Below are 17,074 nucleotides of genomic sequence, written 5' to 3'. Positions count from 1 at the left end.
CTTTGAGTAGCTTCATGTCATTCTTTCTTTGCCATGATATGTTCCTTTAGCATGTAGTTATCGTGCTCTAAACATTGCTTCCTGATGTTAAATTCCTGACATGCTGTTCATTTCTCTAAGTCTGAAACATGTTATCTTTTGCACTTTTGCCATGCTTGTTTGAACCTGCTATTGATTGAATTAGCCATAGCTCAGTGTTCATCTTTTGTCAAGCATCTTGAGCGGATCCCTGCCATGTATTTTGTTGCTATGTTGGTGTGTTGTAGCTTATTTATCTTGATGCATTTAGATGGTCTCATGCTGTTAATCATAGACCTTTGCTATATTTGTTTTGCTTGTCATTTCCAAACCGTGCATCCGATTCCGGTGATCTTTATATCGATTTTGACCAAAATCAACTCACCTTTCCAGTTGCACTCTTGGATTTCCAAGTTGAGGCCAGGTTCAATCATTCTTTCCCAAATCATGCATATGCATCACATATTGCATCTCGCATATCATACCATGTTTTGCATCATGTTGCTTGTGCATTGCACGTGGTTGATTGTGTTCCCTTTTGCTTGTTGTTCTTGCTTGGGTAGAGCCGGGAGACGAGTACGTGATCGAGGAGCCCGTTGAGTACACTTACGAGGATCAAGTCAACTCAGAGAACTTTGCAGGCAAGATGACCATACCCTTGAAATCACTTCTATCTTTGCTTGCTAGATGCTCGCTCTTTTGCTATGGCTATGCTACGATACCTATCACTTGCTTATCATGCCTCCCAAATTCCCATGTCAAACCTCTAACCCACCTTGTCCTAGCAAACCGTTGTTTGGCTATGTTACCGCTTTGCTCAGCCCCTCTTATAGCGTTGCTAGTTGCAGGTGAAGATTGGAGTTTGTTCCTTGTTGGAACATGTTTATTGTTGGGATATCATCATATTATCTTGTTTATCTTAATGCACCTATATACTTGGTAAAGGGTGGAAGGTTCGGCCTTATGCCTGGTGTTTTGTTCCACTCTTGCCGCCCTAGTTTCCGTCATACCGGTGTTATGTTCCTTGATTTTGCATTCCTTACACAGTTGGGTTATAATGGGAACCCCTTGACAGTTCATCTTGAATAAAACTCCTCTAGCAATGCCCAACATTGGTTTTACCATTCGCCACCTAGCCTTTTCCCTTGGGTTTCGCGGACTCAAGGGTCATCTTTATTTTACCCCCCCCCCCCCGGGCCAGTGCTTCTCTAAGTGTTGGTCCAACTGAGCGGTGTCCGGGGCTACCAGGGGCAACTCTGGGCTGGCCTACCCGACGTCTTGCTCATCCGGTGTGCCCTGAGAACGAGATATGTGCAGCTCCTATCGGGATTTGTCGGCACATCTGGGTGGCTTTGCTGGACTTGTTTTACCATTGTCGAGATGTCTTGTAACCGGGATTCCGAGTCTGATCAGATTGTCTTGGGAGAAGGAATATCCTTCATTGACCGTGAGAGCTTGTGATGGGCTAAGTTTTTTTTTGACTGAATTGTGATGGGCTAACTTGGGACACCCCTACAGGGATTTGAACTTTCAAAAGCTGTGCCCGCGGTTATGGGCAGATGGGAATTTGTTAATGTCCGGTTGTAGATAACCTGAAACTTAACTTAATTAAAATGCATCAACCGCGTATGTAACCGTGATGGTCTCTTCTTGGCGGGGTCCGGGAAGTGAACACGGTGTTGGAGTTATGTTTGACGTAGGTTGTTCTAGGATCACTTCTTGATCATAGTTGTTCGACCGTGCCTTTGCCTTCTCTTCTCGCTCTCATTTGCGTATGTTAGCCACCAAATATGCTAGTCGCTTGCTGCAGCTCCACCTCATACCTTTACCTTACCTATAAGCTTAAATAGTCTTGATCGCGAGGGTGTGAGATTGCTGAGTCCCCATGACTCACAGATTCCTTCCAAAACCAGATGCAGGGACCGATGATACCATTCCAGGAGTTTCAACTGATCTCAAGTGGGAGTTCGATGAGGACTCAGGACGATACTATGTGTCTTTCCCAGATGATCAGTAGTGGTGCCCAGTTGGGGCGATCGGGGACTATGTTGCATTTGGGGTTTATCTTTATTTTGGTTCCGTAGTCGGACCTTGAGTGTAACTGGATGAATGTAATGTTATTTATGCATTTGTGTGATGTGGCGAGTGTAAGCCAACTATGTTATCTCTTTCCCTTATGTATTACATGGGTTGTTGTGAAGATTACCTCACTTGCAACATTGCTTTCAATGCGGTTATGCCTCTAAGTCGTGCTTCGACACGTGGGAGATATAGCTGCATCGAGGGCGTTACACTCGGTATATTGTACCATAAGTCGGTCCACTCGTATGAAAGCCATCTCAGACGAAGGGCAGTAGCAAGCTTCTCGAGGTTGAGGTCCACCGAAGGTATTGTGCTTGCAAACAAACTCCTGATTGACCTAGAAGTTTCCTCTTGCCACCTTGTCACATCTCTCCCAGAGATAGGTGCGTCGTAAGATGTCAACCTTCTTAATCACTTCCACCAGTAAGTCTAGAGGTGCCAAATCATATATAGCAATTGTGGTAAGCATGACTTTGGCCAAGACATTGTGACTAAGTGCTTGGCGATCCAAGGTGCAAGCTTTCCAGCGATCTTATCCTCCAAGAACTGAAGTGAATCTTCTTAAGCCTCGAAACCGAAAACCACAACCCCAGATGTCTCATAGGAAAGGTAGTATGGACCGCCATAAAGGCTTGAAGGATATCATCAAGGGTAATGTTACCGTAGCGAATGGGCGCAATGAGACTTTAGGCACAATTATTGACTAATCCGGTAAAGTATCTCAAGGAGGAAAAACTTGAAGGCAAGAGCTGGATGTCATTTTTTATAGGGGCAACAAATATGATAACATCATCGGCCATGCAAAGACACACGGATGGACCACCCCTAAGGCAAACGGGAAAGAGTGCCCCCCCCCCCCCCGCTGCCGAAGACCCCTACCATGTATGATAGGATCACATGCAGTACCATTGAGCATCACATGCGAGTAGGCCGAACAAAGGAGGCTCGACCATGACCCAAATTCTGAAGCGACTCGGGAAGCCTTGGTGTTTTTTTCTTTCTTTCTCTCCCTTCCATCCACAAATTATCTTGCATGGTTTGCTATGATATGATTAATATAAACGTCCTAAGAGCATCTCTAACAGATGATGTAGATGCAAAAATAACTAACTTTTGCATTTTCAAGGCCCAAAACCCCCTCTAAAACAAATGATGTAGATGCAAAAAAATTACATCTCTGCCTCCCGGAGATGTAAAATACAAAATGTAAAAACGCCAGCCTTGTGCCAACCGCCCAACTGCCTTCATTTGGCTTCCACACGACCACCTGCCACCCGCACAACTCCCCTACCGGCCAATTTTTCCCAAAATCAATGTCACCACGCACCCGCCCGATGGCCGCCCGCCCCACCATGAGTCCTCCCACCTGTCCCCCGCCGCCTACCTCGCTGTAGTAGCGACGGCTGCCCCTCGCAACCGCGGATTTGCTTTCTGTCGCCGCTTTGAATTGAAGCTTCGCCGGAGGTCTAGCTGTTGTAATGCCTTCCACGGCGAGGTCGTGGGCGGGTTGGGCTTGTTCCTAGCCAAGACCTACCGCCAGAGGTAGGGGAGGCGCGCCACGCCACCAGCCCGACGACCGCCCGCCTGCTTCGTTATTCCCTCCACGCGAAGCCGGCCGCCTGCAGCACCGAGCTCCTGCTGTCTTCTCTGCAGGGTTGCGGACGTCTCCTCTGCCAAGCTGACGCTGCCGCTCACACAAGCTACCGCTGAACGGCTGCCTAACCCGCAGTCGGCCAATTTCTTCCACCTCGCAAGCAAGGTGTTCGACGAAATTCCTCAAGGTAAAAAATCAAGCAAATTTGAAGGTGTTTTTATTGGGGTTCGAGAGGTATTTTGACGGAGATTTCGGCATTGTAGATGAGCTCATGCGACTCCTCTTTCATGGATGATTCCTTGTCGAATGAGGAATTTGATTTGAACGAAGAAGAAGACATTGCTATGCTAGTGGCCATGCACAAGAGGAAGTCGAAGCACGACGGTTCTGTGTATGGACGTGAGTTCATCAGGAGAGAACGGGTTGAGGCGCACAAGTGGTTGATGTGCAACTATTTTGGTTCACCACCTGTTTTTCTGGAGAGGTACTTCTGACGCCTGTTCAGAATGTCCAAATATTTATTCATCCACATTTGCAATTCCATGAAGCAGCATGATCGATCCTTCGAGCAGAGGAGGAATTGTGTCAGGATGCTTAGACATAGCACCGAGCAGAAGGTCACTGCCGCTTTGCGCATGATGGCCTATGGTGTTCTGGCAGACTACATTGATGACAACTTGGCGATGGTAGAGAGCACTTGTATCTTCTATGCCAAACAATTTGCGAAGACCATGGTAGAAGTGTTTGGTCTAGAGTACTTGAGCCAGCATCCAATACTCAGGACACTCAGAGGCTTTTAGAGATGAACAAAACTCTTAGTTTCTACATATGCTAGGGTTCGTCAATTGCATGCATTGGAAATGTAAAAACTTCCCAAAAGCATGGCATGGATAGTTTAGGGGTCCCGGGAAGGATGTCACTATCATTCTTGGGGCTTTTGCCGATCAAGAAACATGGTTTTGGCATTCATATTTTGGGATGCCTGAATCTTGTAATGACATCAACGTGTGCGACCGGTCGCCTCTTTTTGCCAAGTTAGCAAATGGAGAAGCACCACCGGTGACCTTCGAAGCAAATGGCTGCACATACAACTATGAGTACCATCTTGCAGATGGGATCTACCTGAGGTGAAGTACTTTTGTCAAGCCAATTGCAAAACCCTAAGGTAAGAAAGAACTCATCTTTCACAATGCACAAGCGGCTGCTAAGAAAGATGTTGAGAGGGCTTTTGCAATTTTGCAATCCCAATTTGCTATTGTGCAAGGACCATCTAAATTTTAGGATAAAAAAACCCATTGGTGTATCATGACTGCTTGCGTCATCATGCATAAAATGATCATTGAGAATGAGCATGGACAGGATGTAGATTACACCTTCTATGTGAAAATCTTAAGTTGTTTTCGTAATGTTTTATTTCAATTTATGCGGTTGTACAGTGGCTGTACATAAACACACGGTCGACGACCAGTTTTACATCTCCACTTTGCATCATCTGTTGGAGTTGCTCTTTTACATCTTCAATATATATCATCTGTTAGAGTTGCCTCTTTTTAGATGTAAAAAGCACTTTTTGAAGCTGTAAATTTTTACATCTTCAAATTTGCATCTTCTGTTGGAGATGCTCCAAGACTAATAGAAGATAACATTATTATACACGTCCTAAGGGCATCTTCAATGCCGAGCCGTAAACCTCCGACAACCGTCTGGACCATGGAAGCCATTCAATGCGGCCCTGTATCGGTCCGCGGAGCGGTTCGGACGCGTTTTTCCCGCAAACCAAAGACAAAAGTGGGGGAGGTTTGTGGGAGTTCGGGCCGCTCTCATGCTCGTTTCTGACCGCCCTGGCCCACCAAAAAACCCTCACCCCTCCCGCGCGTTTTCGGCCAGCGCCGCTCCAAAGCGTCGGCCCCGGCATTCATGCTCGCCCAGAGCGGACGTGACCGCTCACTAGCGCCAGTATTGAAGCGGCGCGCCGGCCGAGGGAGCGTTGCCCGCGCCGTTTCCTGGTGCAGGCGACTGCCACACGTTCAAACGACACGATAGCCACCCGTCGTCTATCTGTCGCCCGCATTGATGGCACGCGGTTGCCTAGGCGTCTCCTCCGGTGCCACCCGTCCATTTGTCTACTGCTCACCGGTGCTATATAAACCGATGCCCGGTGCCCCGGCCATAGCCACAGTTATCCCTCTCCACACCAGTCCGTGCCATGGATCCCTCCGCGGCCAAATCTCTCTTGGACGGGCCAACATCAGAGCAGAAGAAGGCCATGGCCGCCATTGCTGCTGACTAGCAGGCCGGTAGGCAGCCACAGGACATGGAAATGGAGGACGCCTCCGAGGACGAGCCAGCGTCACCCTCCTCTTCCTCCGCAGCACCCTCCTCCTCCTCCGCAGCATCCTCGATGGTGTATTGCACCCTAACCATCAGCGAGGCCCGTGCCCATTATATGGACATGGTGTGGGAGGAGCAGTTCCTGGAGGCGCAGGCCGACGCCAACTACAACCACACACCCCCCAGGAGCATCTGCAGGCGGAGGAGCAGGTCGCCGCCGGCAGGGCAGTCGCGTCGGACGCGGACCTGGCAGAGCAGGAGGCGATGCTCGAGTCCTACCGCTCCGCCCGTGAGATCCGCCTTGCCCGCTGGCGGTACCCGCAATGGGTGGCGGAGGTGGCGGCCGCCGGCAAGGAGCGGGAGAGGCGTTGTTCGGCGACACCGACGACAACGAGGCCGCGCCCCGACGCCACGACCACGAAGAAGCCGGCACGTCCGCGGACGCCGCTGGCAGCGAGGAAGAGTATTGCACGGTAGGTCACCGCGGCTCGGGTCTCAAGAAGGCCACTGCTCCTCCCCTCCCATCGACGCCAAGCTTGGTGGGCTCAGCATTGACGGCCAATTAGTCGCTTCCCGGGGCTCCGGAGGTGAAGGTCACGGAGGCGAAGCTTCCTGTCTCTTGGTTCATGGCCGGAGACGGGACCGGACGCTGTTGATCATTTAGATTAGCCCGCCTAGTACCGCTTCATGTATTTGTAATGAAATCCGTCATGTTTATATGAAATCCAGCATGAATTCATATAAAATCAGGTTGTGTTTATATGAAATCCACACTTGTTTGTACGAATTTCGTCCGGTTGATTTGAGTTGTTGCGAAAATGTATGCGGCTATGATTGGATGATTGTCTCTCGCATCCATGTCCGCGGACTGATCAACCCCTATCCATAGACGGATGCGGGAGATTTTTTACGGGTTGCGGTTGAAGATGCCCTAAGACTTTTAGAAAATTATTATTTCCTCAAGCAACATAAGTTTGCACGGATATAAACGATCGTGCATTAGCTGTCTTTCGGGAACATCTGACAAGAGCCTCCTCGCAAATAAAGAAAAAGAAAAAGTTAGGCTCGACGTTCCCTCAAAAAAGAAACTTAGGCTCGACGTCCGCTCCAATAAAAAACTGCTGCAGAAAAAGGCGGAAGCCACCAAAAGTACAGCACACCGGGCCGGTCGAGGCATGCAAGACCGAACAAAAGAAGAAGTGCGCCGCGGCACACGCCATGGACACACCCAAGAGCCAAGCATGCATGGGGTCACCAGCACCGTACACGATAAATACAAGAACTCACTGAACAAACAAGTGAGAACAGCAGCGTGCGTTCCCTACACTACACTCTCCCGATGAAGCACGCAATGCATCCGCTAACAAACCTACCAACAAACACCGCGAGCTATGGGCTATGGCGTTCGTGGAGACGAATCCCGTGGAGAAAACCATGAAGGCCAACGAGATAATGGCACGCTTCCGCCGCATCGCGCCCAAACCCGTGCTCGCATCACCACCCACCGCCGCCGTCGACCAGTCTCAGCAGAGAAGGTCGGGCAAGCGTGGGGCCCGGGACCTCGTTCCAGCGCCGGCCGACAAGAGGCTCAGGGGGGCGCTGTGTTATCCTTTCCCCCCATACCGCGCCTTGCCGTGGACTTCGCCGCTGGAGGCGACACCGGTGGCGTCCTCCCGATGCTTATTCCCCGGTGATCGCGACGGCGACCTGCTCCGGAAGCCACAGGCGCCCAAGGTCATCGTGCCCCGCCCGGCGCGGCCAGTTCGCACCACCATCTGCGTCGACGCCAGCAGCGTCACGGGCGCCAACTCGGTGAAGCTGCCCGCGTGCAGGATGACGGCGGAGCAGCTGGAAGCCGAGATAGAGCGCGACGCTCTCCCGGCGGTCATCTCGGGCCCTGGCGACCGTGTCATCCGGGCCAACGACGCGTACAAGGCGCTGGTGGGACAGCCGGTCTGCCCGTGGCTAGACTCCGTGCCAGATGACTCGTGCGCTGGCGCGTCTAGGCGGATCAACGGCGAGGTGGTGCTGGACGTGCGGTGGTTCACCTCGACCGAGACGATTAGGTCGAGCGCCGGAGGGACATTCTCGTGCAGCTCCAGGATCTCGTGGGAGCGCAATGGCACACTGACCTCCGTCGCCATGCCATGCGACGTCATGCGTTTTGACTGCGGCTCCGGTGACCACCGCTTCGTCTGGAGATTTGACACCTATCGAATATCGAAGGGAACGGTAAAAACTGAAAATTGAAGTGCTCATTTACATGCATACAGTCTCCATCACATGCCCTAATTTTCATCCTCATGCAAACGAGTTGATTAAATACTCCTACTTGTTTTGTACACTCAAAAAAAAAACTTGTTTCATTAGAGAATTGTATCTGTGCCGGGGGTCGTTAATATTCTGGATGTTGTACACCGCTGAGCATTAAGGGTTTGTTTTGTTGTTTGCACTGTTTTTTAAGGATATTTACATATGTGGCTCAACTGACCTGACTGAGTGGATACATGCATAAAAGCATGCTTTGCATATAGTTTGATTGAAACTATTATTTGATTGCATGGGGGTTTGGTTGCAAGCCTCTGCTAGAGACCCTCTGCTAACAAGAGGCAAAAAGCTATTATTTGATTGCATACAAGGCATGCACGATGGTAAACTTTTTTTTTCTAATGATGAGGTTACCAACACACACTCATAGGTACAACATAGCAAGTCTTAAACTAACAAGCACATTTGAACAACTACTCCATGAGTGTGTGTGCTAGTATTAAGCATTACGCGGTGCATCAAGAGACCCCCACGTTTATATAAGGAGCAAGATTCCACCAAACTTTGGAGACACCCCTCCCCTCCCCTCACGAGCCGCACCTCCCCTGGCGGTCGCCCCTCCATTGTCGCTACCCCCCCCCCCCCAGCGGGTGACCGAGGGGCCCTACCTCCAGTCGCCGGCCCTCCCCGCCTTCCCCTCCCTCCACTCCACCGTCGCCTGTGGTTGGCGCCGGGCAAAGCCCGTGTGTCCGACGGCGATGGCGGAGGTACTGCCTCCCCTCTCAGGTCTTCAGGTGGTGTGGAACGCCCCATCTCGAGGGTGTGATCCCGATCTGGATCGTGGCGGTGCCGATCTGGACCAAGGCGCCTTGATGGACAACAATGGCGTAGCGGCTGGCCGGCGTCCCAGCGGTGGCCTTGGTGGCAGGTCTGGCGCAGCCCTTCCCGATCAGGGGTGGAGGGCCGTGGATCAAGGGTGGCAGCCCCTAGGATGGCCTCCCTGCCCGGTGGCGCAGCGAGGCGGGTGGGCTGCCGGGGATCGGACCAGGTGGCCGGCGATTCAGGGTTGGTGTCGCGGTTGGCTGCCCCGGCGGCCAACGGTGCCAAGTTGCACCTTCCTTCAACCCATGTTGCATGCACTCCATCTTACCGGACATGGTCATGCTGCTAGCTAGTTATCGGGTTGGGATGGAGCAGGGGTGGGGGTCCGGATTGGGATAATTCCCAGGTCAGCTCTTGCCGGCTGCGATGGCAACGACACCCGAGGGTGCCGTTTTTCTTCCTAGAGATGTCATTCGGGTCCACCCTACCTTTTTCCACCTCACGGTCTCTCGGGTGAAAACCCTAGGGCGGCGACGATGCTCTTGGCACCATGTCTGTCTTGAAGGCATCGTCATGAGAGCTATATGGCAGTGGGCACTGCTTGTGTGCGTCGGCGTTTGCAGATGGCGTGCCCCCACTACAAAAAAAAGACACATCCGTGACATTTTGGGCCGAACGAAATTTTTTCTGTCATACATATGACACTTCTATGACAATAATTGTGACAAAACCCGGTATCATCATAGATGTGGTGGGCTCCTACTTCTATGACAAAAAATCATGACAGAAAATGGGTTTTTCGTCCTGGGCGGGCCGGAGACGCAGCTGCATGACATTCTTTGGGCCGTCCATGACGGAAAAAAATCATGGTAGAAGCGAGGGGGAGGAAAATTTCGGGGAGTTCCCGGTTACGGTGGGAGGTCGGGGGCCGAGCGATGCGCGTTTCTCTCGTACACGTATGCGCGTGTGTGCGAGGCGTTGGCTCTAACTGAACCCGAGCGAGGCGTTGGGCTCTAACTGAACCCGAGCGATTGCACTGCAGGCTACGCGTTACTGAACCCGAGCGATCGATCAATGGCTGTTAACTGAACCCGATCGAGTGATTCCTTGGCTACTGCTGCTAACTGAAGCCGATCGATGGGATGAACAGTGAGCGTTGCGGGGGGGGGGGGGGGGGGGGGGTTGGATGAACAGTGAGCGGTGGCGTTGCCTCTGGATGAACAGGACCCCGTGGTGTGGTGGAGGGCTGGATGAACAGTAGACGGTGGAGGGGTGCCCGTGGAGGGGTGGATGAACAGGACCCCGTGGTGTGGAGGGCAGGATGAACAGTAGACAGTGGAGGGGTGCCCGTGGAGGGGTGGTTTAACAGGACCCCGTGGTGTGGAGGGCTGGATGAACAGTAGACGGTGGAGGGGTGGTTGAATAGTAGCCGGTGGAGTAGCGCGTGGTGGAGGCTGGATGAACAGCAGCTCGTGGAGGCTGGAGGAGGTCGACGGTGGATGAACAGTAGCTCGTGGAGGCTGGAGGGGGTCGACGGTGGAGATGAACAGTATCCCGTGGAGTCCCGTTTTGCGGTACGCCACACCCCTCCCGATGAACAAGACCCTCGTTTCGACCGTAGCCCTCCAACACAAGTCCGTTTCCTCCGTTTTGCGGTACGCCACACCCCTCCCGATCAACAGGACCCCTGTTTCGACCATAGGAGGTCCGTTTGCTCCGTTTTGCGGTACGCCACACCCCTCCCGATCAACAGGACCCCCGTTTCGACCGTAGGAGGTCTGTTTCCTTCATTTTGCAGTACGCCACACCCCTCCCGATCAACAGGACCCTCGTTTCGACCGTAGGAGGTCCGTTTCCTCCGTTGTGCGGTACGCTAGGCCTCGTTTCCATCGCCTCTTCCGTCCAAGCCCTCCCGATGAACACGACCACGCATTCCATTCCGACCCATGAACACGACGACGACGCTGTTTCTCCGTTCCGACCCAGCCATGTACACGAGCCCTCGCCGTACGTATGCGCGAGTAGGCGTTCGAGACCCCGTCCGTATGTACACATATGTGGCCGTATTTTCTTTCTTGCACCCTAGCCGATGTACGTACGTGTACATGCTACGTGCGCATCTCTACTACGACACATGCGCGCCTCTACTACGACACGTGCGCGCCTCTACATCGACCAGTATGTACGTACACGTTCGCGACCAGAATGTCAACGCTACATACGCTTCGACCAGGTGGGTCTCGACTGTCAGGCACTTCCTTGCCTGCGAAGATGTAGCTGGTGGGTCCCAACAGTCAGGGGGGCGAAATACGGTGGCCCGTCCGGTGGGTCCCCGCTGTCAGGTAGAGGAATAATTATTTTGCACGTAATAAGGAGGCACTTCCTTGCTGCGGCCGTGGACCCAGCTGTCAGCCTCTCCATGTACAGTCCACGTCCGATGGAAGCCGTTCCTTGACCATGTTGACCACGCCACGCCGAGAGCACCAGGGCGGTGGACGACGGCGAGGTCTAGGAAGGGGACGATGCGAAACCGGGGAAGACGCGGCAGCGGATGCCCACGCGTAGAGGAGTACGAGGGCACTGGTTCGCTGCGGTGTGAGGCTGCCGTCGCCGCAGAGTAACAGGGGGTGTGGGTGAGTAGAGGGATGGTCTGGCCAGCGGTGGGAGTAGTAGGGGGCGGTGAGGCCTCCGCCGCATCACAGCCGGCTACGGGAGGCAGGAGCACGAGGCACGACCGGCGCTGGTTTGGGCGGCTGGAGCAAGAAGACCAGAGGTTGAAGAAGCACGACGGACGTTGGATGGACATCGTACGGTCACTGGAGCTAGAATCGTGCATATTGACTAAGTTGACAAAGCCCTCCGTCCCCGTCAACTTAGTAGGCCCACAAGTCACCTGCCACTATACTGGGTCCCAGCTAACAGGGGGAGAATTCATTTTTTTGTGCGTAATAAGGAGGCACTTCCTTGCGTGCGAAGATATAGCTGGGGGAGAATTCATTTTTTTGTGCGTAATAAGGAGGCACTTCCTTGCGTGCGAAGATATAGCTGGTGGGTCTGAGCTGTCAGCGGCGGTAACGTTTTTTTTGTGAAATACAGAGGCCCTTTCGGTGGGTCCCAGATGTCAGGTGGAGGAATCATTATTTTGCGCATAATAAGGAGGCATTTCCTTGCGTGCGGCCATGGACCCAGCTGTCGGCCTCTACACCTAAAGTCCACTTCAGATGCATGTTTTCGTTGACCACGTTGACCAGGCCGCGCCGAGAGCACCAGGGCGGTGGACGACGGCGAGGCCTAGGAAGGGAACGACACGGAGGCAGGGAAGACTCGGCAGTTGTTTCCCACGCGGAGGGGAGTACGACTGTACGAGGGTTTACTGCTTCATCTGTCGTCGCCGGAGAAAAACAGAGGTGTGGGTGAGTAGAGGGATGGCTAGGCCAGCGATGGGAGTACAGTGGGGCGGTGAGGCCTGCGCGGCAGCAGAGCCGGCTGCGGGGAGGAGGGAGCAGGCAGTCCCGCCGGCGCCTGTTTGAGCGGCTGGAGCAGGAAGAGCAGAGATTGAAGAAGCACGACGGCCGTTGGATAGCCATCCAACAGTCACTGCTTGTGCGTCAACCTTTTTTTTAGGAAAGCCTCAAATCTGTGGGAAACAGCATACAGCCCATCTGCCATTATTTCTAATAATTTACAGCCCATTTGCTAATTATTAAGGTTTTTTTGGAGCCCATATTCTTTTTGTTAGCATTACAGCCCATATTGTGGCCACGGTTAAAAAATTATATAAAATTTTGCATATTTCGGTGCGGTCCGAACTGTTTTTAATTCGGAAATTTCGACTCACATTCAAGCTAATTTTAAAAATAAATGTATATCAATATAAAATCCAACAAATTCTCCATGCATAAAAATTAATGTAATTTCAAATCTCGAAATGAAAAAAAGATATTTGAAACTAATTGTCGGTTTGATGTGTTTTAAAAATGTACAGCCCATTTCTCATTACTGATGGGCCATTTTCTCAGCCAGCCGAATGAAAGCTCTCCTCCTCGTCTTGAAAGATTTGCAGCCCAACAGGCCTAACAAAGAGACTTACTTGGCAAATCATAAAAAAACTGGGTGGTGGCCGTGGACCTAGCTGTCAGCCTCTCCACGTACAGTACTCTTCCGATGGAATGTCGTTGACCACGCCGCGCCGAGAGCACCAAGGCGGTGGACGACAGCGAGGCCTAGGAAGGGGACGACGCAGAGCCCGGGAAGACGCGGCAGTGGATGCCCACGCGGAGAGGAGTACGAGGGTTCACTGGTTCGGCTGCGGTGTGAGGCTGCAGTCGCCGCAGGGCCTGGCTAGCGATGGGAGTAGTAGGGGCGATGAGGCCTCATCGGCAGCACAGCCGGCCACTGGAGGCAGGAGCAGACGGTCTCCCCGGCGCTGGTTTGGGCGGCTGGTGCAAGAAGAGCAGCGATTGAAGAAGCAGCAGGACCGTTTGATTCAAATCCAACGATTACTGCTGCTAGAATCGTTTGTTGACTAAGTTGACAAGCCCTGCGTACGCGTCAACTTAGTAGGCCCACAGGTTAGCCTCCCAACCGGTGCGCCCCAGATGTCAGTGAGAGGAATCACTTTTTTCGCGTAATAAGGAGGCAGTTGATTGCGTGCGGCCAGGCCAGCGGAGGGAGTAGGATGGGCGGGGAAGCCTGCGCAGCATCACAGCGGGACACAAGAGGAGGGAGCAGGCAGTCCCGCCGGTGCTAGTTTAGGCGGCTGGAGCAGGAAGATCAGGGATTAAAGAAGCACGTCGGCCGTTGGATGGACATCCAACACTAACTGCTGCTAGAATCGGGTGTACACTGACAAAGCCTTTCGTAAACAAGTCAGCCTCGAAATCCGTGGCGTGTACAGCCCATTTGCTATTATTTTTATATTTTTACTCATTTTCTAATTCATATGGAATTTATTGCAGCTCGTTTTTCATTTTTAGAATTGCTGCCCATTCTCTGGTCAGTACCAGGGTCAAAAAATTAACTAAATATGTGGGAAATTTTGAAAATTCGCAAATTTTTGCTGGGGAACGAAATATTCTTAATCCAAAAATTAATAGCCATAGTAAAACAAATTTAAAAATAAATTAGTACTATGTCATGTTAAATCCAATGAAATACGTATAAGATATCAGTGAAGAACAAAAACAAAAAAAGAAACTTATATCCCATTTGCTATAATTTTTTAGAATTTTCTGAAGGAAATATGCCCTAGAGGCAATAATAATGTTATTATTTTATTTCCTTATATCATGATAAATGTTTATTATTCATGCTAGAATTGTATTATCCGGAAACATAATACTTGTGTGAATACATAGACAAACTAAACGTCACTAGTATGCCTCTACTTGACTAGCTCGTTAATCAAAGATGGTTATGTTTCCTAACCATAGACATGTGTTGTCATTTGATTAACGGGATCACATTATTAGGAGAATGATGTGATTGACATGACCCATTGCATTAGCTTAGCACCCGATCGTTTGGTATGTTGCTATTGCTTTCTTCATGACTTATACATGTTCCTATGACTATGAGATTATGCAACTCCCGTTTGCCGGAGGAACACTTTGTGTGCTACCAAACGTCACAACGTAACTGAGTGATTATAAAGGAGCTCTACAGGTGTCTCCAAAGGTAAATGTTGGGTTGGCGTATTTCAGGATTAGGATTTGTCACTCCGATTGTCGGAGAGGTATCTCTGGGCCCTCTCGGTAATGCACATCAAATAAGCCTTGCAAGCATTGCAACTAATGAGTTAGTTGCGAGATGATGTATTACGAAATGAGTAAAGAGACTTGTCGGTAACGAGATTGAACTAGGTATTGAGATACCGACGATCGAATCTCGGGCAACTAACATACTGATGACAAAGGAAACAACGTATGTTGTTATGCGGTCTGACCGATAAAGATCTTCGTAGAACATGTGGGAGCCAATATGAGCATCCAGGTTCCACTATTGGTTATTGACCGGAGACATGTCTCGGTCATGTCTACATTGTTCTCGAACCCGTAGGGTCCGCACGCTTAAGGTTTCGATGACAGTTATATTATGAGTTTATGAGTTTTGATGTACCGAAGTTAGTTCGGAGTCCCGGATGTGATCACGGACATGACGAGGAGTCTCGAAATGGTCGAGACATAAAGATTGATATATTGGACGGCTATATTCGGACACCGGAAGTGTTCCGGGTGATTTCGGAGAAAACCGGAGAGCCGGAGGGTTTCCGGAACCCCCCCCCCCCCCCCCGGGAGAAGTAATGGGCCATATGGGCCTTAGTGGAGAGAGAGAGGAGCAGCCAGGGTGGGCCGCGCGCCTCCTCCCCCTGGTCCGAATTGGACTAGGAGAGGGGGGCGGCGCCCCCCTTTCCTTATCCCTCCCCCTTCCTTTCCCCCTCCTAGTAGGAGTCCTACTCCTACTAGGAGGAGGACTCCTCCTTGGCGCGCCAATAGGGCCGGCCGGCCTCCTCCCCTTGCTCCTTTATATACGGGGGCAGGAGGCACCCTAGACACACAAGTTGATCCTCGTGATCGTTTTCTTAGCCGTGTGCGGTGCCCCCTTCCACCATATTCCTCGATAATATTGTAGTGGTGCTTAGGCGAAGCCCTGCGACAATTGAACATCAAGATCGTCACCACGCCGTCGTGCTGACGGAACTCTTCCCTGACACTTTGCTGGATCGGAGTCCCGGGGTCATCATCGAGCTGAACGTGTGCTAGAACTTGGAGGTGCCGTAGTTTCGGTGCTTGATCGTTCGGGCCGTGAAGACGTACGACTACATCAACCGCGTTGTCATAACGCTTCCGCTGTCGGTCTACAAGGGTACATAGATCACACTCTCCCCTCGTTGCTATGCATCACCATGATCTTGTGTGTGCATAGGAAATTTTTTGAAATTACTACGTTCTCCAACAGTGGTATCAGAGCCTAGGTTTTATGTGTTGATGTTATATGCACGAGTAGAACACAAGTGAGTTGTGGGTGATATATGTCATACTGCTTACCAGCATGTCATACTTTGGTTCGGCGGTATTGTTGGACGAAGCGACCCGGACCGACATTACGCGTACGCTTACGCGAGACCGGTTCTCCCGACGTGCTTTGCACAAAGGTGGCTAGCGGGTGTCAGTTTCTCCAACTTTAGTTGAACCGAGTGTGGCTACGCCCGGTCCTTGCGAAGGTTAAAACAGCACCAACTTGACAAACTATCTTTGTGGTTTTGATGTGTAGGTAAGATTGGTTCTTGTTTAAGCATGTAGCAGCCACGTAAAACTTGCAACAACAAAGTAGAGGACGTGTAACTTGTTTTTGCAGGGCATGTTGTGATGTGATATGGTCAAGAGATGATGCTAAATTTTATTGTATGAGATGATCATGTTTTGTAACCAAGTTATCGGCAACTGGCAGGAGCCATATGGTTATCGCTTTATTGTATGCAATGCAATTGCGCTGTAATGCTTTACTTTATCACTAAGCGGTAGCGATAGTCGTGGAAGCATAAGATTGGCGAGATGACAACGATGCTACGATGGTGATCAAGGTGTCGCGCCGGTGACGATGGTGATCATGACGGTGCTTCGAAGATGGAGATCACAAGCACAGGATGATGATGGCCATATCATATCACTTATATTGATTGCATGTGATGTTTATCTTTTATGCATCTTATCTTGCTTTGTTTTGATGGTAGCATTTTAAGATGATCTCTCACTAATTATCAAGAAGTGTTCTCCCTGAGTATGCACCATTGTGAAAGTTCTTCGTGCTGAGACACCACGTGATGATCGGGTGTGATAGGCTCTACGTTCAAATACAACGGGTGCAAAACAGTTGCACACGCGGAATACTCAGGTTATACTTGACGAGCCAAACATATACAGATATGGCCTCGGAACACGGAGACCGAAAGGTCGAGCG

General features: G+C 51.0%; 1 protein-coding gene across 1 annotated transcript; it reads left to right on the top strand.

Moving 5' to 3' along the window:
* The first annotated feature begins 7,261 nt into the window (after positions 1-7,261).
* Positions 7,262-8,500, top strand: LOC125555749 (uncharacterized). The gene has a single exon (XM_048718603.2). The coding sequence runs from the start codon at positions 7,424-7,426 to the stop codon at positions 8,273-8,275; it is 852 nt and encodes a 283-aa protein (XP_048574560.1). The 5' UTR covers positions 7,262-7,423; the 3' UTR covers positions 8,276-8,500.
* The last annotated feature ends 8,574 nt before the right edge of the window (positions 8,501-17,074 follow it).

This window comes from Triticum urartu, chromosome 5A, assembly GCF_056163025.1.
Source record: "Triticum urartu cultivar PI428250 chromosome 5A, HENAU_Tu73, whole genome shotgun sequence".
Lineage (NCBI taxonomy): Eukaryota > Viridiplantae > Streptophyta > Magnoliopsida > Poales > Poaceae > Triticum > Triticum urartu.
This window is presented reverse-complemented; position numbering and strand designations above follow the sequence as displayed.

Coding starts and splice junctions, on each gene's coding strand:
- LOC125555749 (XM_048718603.2), top strand. CDS start 7,424: ATGGCGTTCGTGGAGACGAATCCCGTGGAGAAAACCATGAAGGCCAAC.